This window comes from Hoplias malabaricus, chromosome 4 (genome assembly GCF_029633855.1).
Source record: "Hoplias malabaricus isolate fHopMal1 chromosome 4, fHopMal1.hap1, whole genome shotgun sequence".
Lineage (NCBI taxonomy): Eukaryota > Metazoa > Chordata > Actinopteri > Characiformes > Erythrinidae > Hoplias > Hoplias malabaricus.
In genome coordinates this window covers 292,099-298,709 of record NC_089803.1, presented here as the reverse complement: position 1 = coordinate 298,709, position 6,611 = coordinate 292,099, and the positions used below count along the sequence as shown (strand labels likewise).

Genomic DNA, 6,611 nt, shown 5'->3' with positions numbered 1-6,611 from the left:
AAAGAGTGATCTTACTCCATAGCTTTACATTAATGTTTGAGTATAGTCCCTCACTCAGTGCTACATCTTCTTTTCATCAGTGATGTGTCCGTAGATGCCTCTGTTTAGGAAAATTCTGCACTGATAAGTTTTTTTCTCGTTTGTGAATGTGCTGGTGTTTTTGTAGATTACACTGTTGAGTAAAACTCTTCCCACATTCTGAACAGTGATACGGTTTCTCTCCAGTGTGAATGCGCTGGTGGTAACGAACAGAACTCTGATCAGTAAAACTCTTTCCACAGTCTGAACACTGATACGGTTTCTCTCCTGTGTGAATGCGCTGGTGTTTTTGAAAACTACTCTGCTGAGTAAAACTTTTCCCACACTCTAAACAGTAATATGGTTTCTCTCCTGTGTGAATGCGGTGGTGGTAACGGAAAGAACTCTTATCAGTAAAACTCTTCCCACACTCAGAACAGTGATACGGTTTCTCTCCTGTGTGAATACGTTGGTGTAGTTGGAGATAACCTATTTGAGAAAAACTCTTCCCACACTCCGAACAGTGAAATGGTTTCTCTCCTGTGTGAATGCGCTGGTGTTTTTGGAGACTACCCAGTTGAGTAAAACTCTTCCCACACTCTGAACAGTGATACGGTTTCTCTCCTGTGTGAATGCGCTGGTGTGTTTTAAGACTAGCCTTGTAAGTAAAACTCCTTCCACACTCTGAACAGTGATATGGTTTCTCTCCTGTGTGAAGGTGCTGATGTCTTTGGAGATGACCCAGTTCATTAAAATTCTTCCCACACTCTGAACAGTGATAAGGTTTCTCTCCTGTGTGAATGAATTGGTGTGTTTTCAGACTAGCCTGGTAAGTAAAACTCTTCCCACACTCTGAACAGTGATAGGGTTTCTCTCCTGTGTGAATCCGCTGGTGTATTTGGAGACTTCCCTTCTGAGTAAAACTCTTCCCACACTCTGAACAGTGATACGGTTTCTCTCCTGTGTGAATACGCAGGTGTTTCTGAAGATTACCCTCTTGAGTAAAACACTTCCCACATTCTGCGCAGTCATGAGTTTCCCATTTGTGTTCGCTTGTCTGAGATTTCCTGTTGGATGTGTGAGTGTGGGGAGTATCCAAGGATGTTTTCTGAGAACTGGAGCTTCTGTCCTCCATATCCTCACATTTAATCCCTCCTGATCTCAACATTGTGTTATATTCCTCTTGAAAATATTTCTTGATGAACTTGTGGAAAAAACGTGGAACTGTCTTGGGAAACAGGAGCTAGAGAAAATATCCAAAGAGGTTTTTTTTTCCTGGAAGACAAAAAAGAAACAGAATGATAAAATTATTAAATTCACTCTCCCCTGGTTCTTAAATGGTCAGATTGAGACAGCTGTGTCCTAATGGTTAGTGAAGCGGGTTTGGGTCTAGAAAGTTGCTGGTTCTAGTCCCGTGACCAGCAGGAAGCAAAGGAACACCGTTCCCTCTCTCAACATCCACAGCTGAAATTCCCTTGAGCAAGGCACCTGACCTTCAAATGCACAGGGTGCTGGGTATGACTGACCACAACTCAGGTAGTGGTTTCACTGCTCCAGTGCACTATTGTATGTGTGTGTGTGTTAAATGTAGATGCATTACACTGTACATTCATTGTACAATGTACAAATAAAGTAATGTTATTAAATTACTCAGATCTTTATTAAGTATCAGTAAAAATCAATGTACTTACGTTCGCAGTCATGGGCATTTTTGTTAAAATTTCATACAAATATCGCAAAGCAATTGATTAAGTTTTACATAAAAGGAACACATTACAAATAGACAGAAAGGTAAACCATCACTTTACATAAATTATGTACATGTTATACAGTTTTCTTTGATGTGAAAAAGGGTACATTGATGTAACTGAAGGGCTATGCCCTTAACTTGAATCATTCTTTAAAGTGGTTAAATATGTGTTTTTCAAAAAGGACTAATATATACATTCATATACAGTGAATGAATGTCTGCATGTGTGAGCCCAGATATGGATTGGCGCTCTGTCCTGGGTTAAACTCTAGTGCCCGATGCAGTCCTCCAGGTGGACGATCATTCCTGGTCGAGAGTACACTGTGCACGTTTGGCTGCCGCTTCTCACCAGTGTGTGTGTGTGTGTGTGGATTGAGTGTTCTGAGCAGTGTGGATTGTAAAGCGTCCTTGGGTGTCTAGAAAGGCGATATAAGTGTAAAGATACATACATTCCCAATAAGTACATTTTTGCTTGTTAGAACCTAATAATACCTTCGCAGATCATGTTACCACTGTAGCTCGATCATGCTGCTTCTCCCTTTTCAACATAAGGAAGATTAGGCCATACCTAACTCAGCTACTTGTTCAGATGTTAGTAATCTCCCGTCTTGACTATTGCATCAAATTTAAATCACTAATGATGGCCTTCAGAGTATTCACTGGCTCTGCTCCCATCTACCTCAATAGACTCTTAAAACCATGTTACCGTCTGCCCTCTCCGTTCCTCAAAGGAGCGCCAACTAACACGGCCAACCCCCCGTACAGGTCAGTCGAGGCTATTCTCACCTCTGGTACCACGCTGGTGGAACGAGCTTCCAAACATTATCAGAGCAACAGAAACCCTCTCCACATTCAAGAAATCCTTGAAGACCCAGCTCTTCCGAGAGCATCTCTTGGACTGAATGTCTTTCTTTAATGCACGTATTACTTCCTGGCATATTGCACTCAATGTAAGGTCATTTGTATAAATTGTGCTGTAGTTTGAATTTAGATCCTCTTTTGTAAGTCGCTTTGGATAAAAGCATCTGCCAAATGCATAAATGTAATGTCCAAAATGGCTTTTCACAGCTCAAACATAAACTATGCAAAGTATATTTGAAGTAGTTCATAAAACAAACAAAAGAAAATTATTTCTTCGAAAAAAATTGATTCCCAAAAAAAATAAAAATAAATAAATAAATAAATAAATTTAAATACCATGTTATCCTCTATTTAGACTTGACAAAAATCAGCTTCTGTGGATCACTGTTGATGTCTTGGGTCAATTATAGTAAAAAAACAAAAACAAAACTGAGCATCTAGTTTTTGGCATTTAGGAGTTAATTGGAAGCTTATGTAAAGTATCTTAGGGTCAAAAACAACATTTTTCTACTTTAAAGTGATCTTTTACACAAAACCCCAAGTATTTAAATTTATTTCAAGTATTTAGAAAGTAATAATCATTCAAATTTGGCAATTAGCTATTTTTGGGAAATTGAGCCAAAAAGGTTCATATCTATACAAATGATGATATATAACTATTATAAATATTTCTCAGGTGTTTTCAGCCTGTTATCAAACTACAAAATGAAAGAAAGTTTATGAAAGAAACTTTACAAATACATAATTACCGTTTATATTTCTATTATGTTAATTAATTCATCCATCCATCATTTGTAAGTGCTTATCCAGTTCAGGGTCACGGTGGGTCTAGAGCCTACCTGGAATCACTGGGTGCAAGGTGGGAATATTTTAATTAAGCAGCACTTTAATTATCAACTGTGTATTAATTGGGTGTTATAGCTTTGACTCTGGTCAGCGTTAACCTCCTTTGACACTAGTCAAATTATTCAGAATTACCTTATTTTGTGCTACAATAGTTTTAATAAACTTTGTGATGTGAGTATTAATGTGTCACTTTCTCTTTCAGTAAGTAATGTTGAGAACTACTGTTAGACCTCCCTTAATCTCTATGAACTCCAGGTGGTGTTGTCATTACAGCAGGTAGTCTTGCTGTTACTCACTGTAACCCATCTGTTGCTGCACAATTCATCACTCTACCTCGTCCACAGTCGAAAGAAACCACCATGGGTTCTCCATTCTCATCAGAGCAGTGACACTTACAAGACAGTGTTGGAGGTGGTGTTGACAGTGTTGTTCATGATGCGGTTGATATCAGTGTTGATGATGATATTTATGTCTGTGTTGACAGTAGTGTGATCATGTTGGTGTTCAAGGTGTTTCGTAGTAGTGTTCAGAATGGTTTTCACGGTCATGTTGAAGGTGGATTTGTGGTGATGCTCACAGTAGTTTTTATGGTAATGTTAGAAATGTATCAGTCACAGTGGTGTTAATGAGATTTATAAATACATCAATGTCACTACTGGGTTGAGTGTGTTCCTCCAGTAAACAACATCTGGACAGTTGCAGCTGTGTGATAGGAAACTGATTCTGGCGATCACAGACTATCACACATCAACAGATGACCTATAGTCTCTAACTGTACACCAGAAAAGGAGTTAAAAAGAGGTTTTAGTCTGATAATTTCAGTGCATTAATCTAGCCTCTCTGTCAGGGTTCTGCCAGATGCGTTCTGTATGGCTCTCTTCACACCCGTGTATATGCACTTCTGTGTATTGTAGTATTGGCATTTGTAAATCATCATTATCCCCATTAAAATCAAGATTCTTAAATACTTAAGTGTAACTTTATCATACAAATAATGATTATTTTGGATACGTTTTAGATTTTGTGTGGTAAGTCTAAAAAAGGCATTTTGTGAATTAGTGCTACATATTCACTTGACTGAGCGAGTTTCATTGAAATAAACAAGTGAGTAACCAGTTTTTAGTTTGTTTGTTTGTTTTTAGGTGTTTTTTGCTGAAGCCACGTCATGCCTGAATACATGGACAGATGTCAAGACCACCCAACAAATTATCTAGGTTTTTAGTTTACAATTTAAAAAAAAGAGGACACATTGCAGGTTAGCAGCATGGGGGCTGAAGTGTAAAATCTGCAATGCGACTATGCTGCTGAACTTAATTACTTGAACCATACACACGCAGGCTTCTCTTTAACAAGACAACTAACATACGGACAGATTTCTTTCCATTCAACATTAAAAAAGAATAATAAATTAACTAAGTAATAATAAATTAATTTTAATAATAAATTTAACAGTTTGTCATTTCTCCACAATTAATAATCATGGAAATCCTATTATTTTATGTTCTTACCAAACTACAAACTGAAGCTCTGTATTAAATTAAAGGGATTGATTTACACCAGAAAACACATGGTCATGACAGAATCTAGTTTACCTTTTAACTGTGATATTTTATAACTTCACTAAAAACGAGCACATGTTTTATCAACCCTAAAAGTTATATATACACACACACGATAAATAATCAGAGCATTCCTCCAGACATTATATTTCATATAAAGGCCTGGCTAATAAAACATACTGCACGTAATATAATTAACACCCTCGTCCCTGCCCTGGTTGTAATAATCCGGTGACTTTGCCTGCTTTCGTGTAAACTAAAACAAAGCTGTGCAGACGTACTTAGTGGTGAGCACGTTCGCCTCCCAGCGCTGGGATCTTGGGTTCAAGTCCCATCTGGGTGGAGTTTCCATGTTCTCCCTGTGTCTGCGTGGGTTTCCTCCGGGGGCTGCGGTTTCCTCCCACAGTCCAAACACATGGAGGGTAGGTGAATTGGCTTCTGTAATAACTGTCCTGGTGTGTGAGTGAATGAGTGTGAGCCCAGATATGGATTGGCGCTGTGTCCTGGGTTAAACCCTAGTGCCCGATGCAGTCCTCCAGGTGGACGGTTGTTCCTGGTCGAGAGTACGCTGTGCGCATTTGGCTGCCGCTTCTCACCAGTGTGTGTGTGTGTGTGTGTGTGTGGATTGAGTGTTCTGAGCAGTGTGGATTGTAAAGCGTCCTTGGGTGTCTAGGAAGGCACTATATAAGTGTAAGATACATCTGTGTCGTCCTAGGGACAGACAAGACGCCTTCAGTTTTATAAAATACAGAGCAGAAAGTGAAAGGTGAAACACTCCCAAACACGAAGAGATTATTTCATTTCAGTTTGAGGCTCCAGTAAAAGACTGATGTTGAGATGAGCTCGGCTGAAAATGGTCTTTAAGCCGTAGTGATGTAAACACGGTATAAACGGGGTGTAAATATCTTAAACACATTTACCTTCAGTAAAAACACGGTATAAACGGGGTGTAAATATCTTAAACACATTTATATTCAGTAAAACACGGCATAAACTGAGTGTAAACATTTTAAACACATATTTACCTTCAGTAAAAACAGGTCTTGATTTCTCTCCGACACACAGCTCTCCTCCGCCTTCTCCCTCACACACACGCTCCGCTCCACAACACCCGCCCCCTCTCACACACGATTGGCTGGAAAATCATAACAGCTGCTCTCCTATTGGATAGTGCCCACAGAGACAGCGTCCTCAGTCCAGAGGATCATTTCAATAGGTTGTTTTCAGTCACGTGGTTCAGACAACGCGGGAACTCCATGCACAAGGGAGAAGTTTGCCCTGAACGAGGACTTCCAGGCTGCATCTCGCCCATTAAGTTTCAACCAATGAGATAAGAACTTCACGTAAAATGCACCGCCTTCGGCATCAGCCAATGAGATTCGTTTTATCATGAAACGGCGCTGGAATTCAAAAATTTTATTGCGTTTTAACTGCTGCCTCGTTTCCACTGGTTTGAAGCTTTTTTTTCGGTGAGTGTGCAGCTACAGTACTTACACACACTTAAGTCTATCTGCAATATAAGATGTTATTTTTCGCGATGTAACTAGATTGAAGCTATCCGAAACATGCAGTAAGCT

At 39.4% G+C, this 6,611-nt stretch overlaps 1 protein-coding gene across 2 annotated transcripts; it reads right to left on the bottom strand.

Moving 5' to 3' along the window:
* Positions 1 to 6,187, bottom strand: LOC136694250 (zinc finger protein 135-like). Of its 2 annotated transcripts, none has more exons than XM_066667661.1 (2): positions 6,060 to 6,187; positions 1 to 1,293 (listed from the first exon to the last, which is right to left on the bottom strand). In XM_066667661.1, exon 2 carries the CDS (start codon positions 1,184 to 1,186, stop codon positions 77 to 79), a length of 1,110 nt encoding a protein of 369 aa, XP_066523758.1. In that variant the 5' UTR covers positions 1,187 to 1,293; positions 6,060 to 6,187; the 3' UTR covers positions 1 to 76. The 2 variants fall into 2 exon arrangements, with proteins under 2 accessions (XP_066523758.1, XP_066523759.1); XM_066667662.1 differs by lacking the exon at positions 6,060 to 6,187 and adding an exon at positions 5,316 to 5,412.
* Between the last annotated feature and the right edge of the window lie 424 nt (positions 6,188 to 6,611).

Coding starts and splice junctions, on each gene's coding strand:
- LOC136694250 (XM_066667661.1), bottom strand. CDS start 1,186: ATGTTGAGATCAGGAGGGATTAAATGTGAGGATATGGAGGACAGAAGC.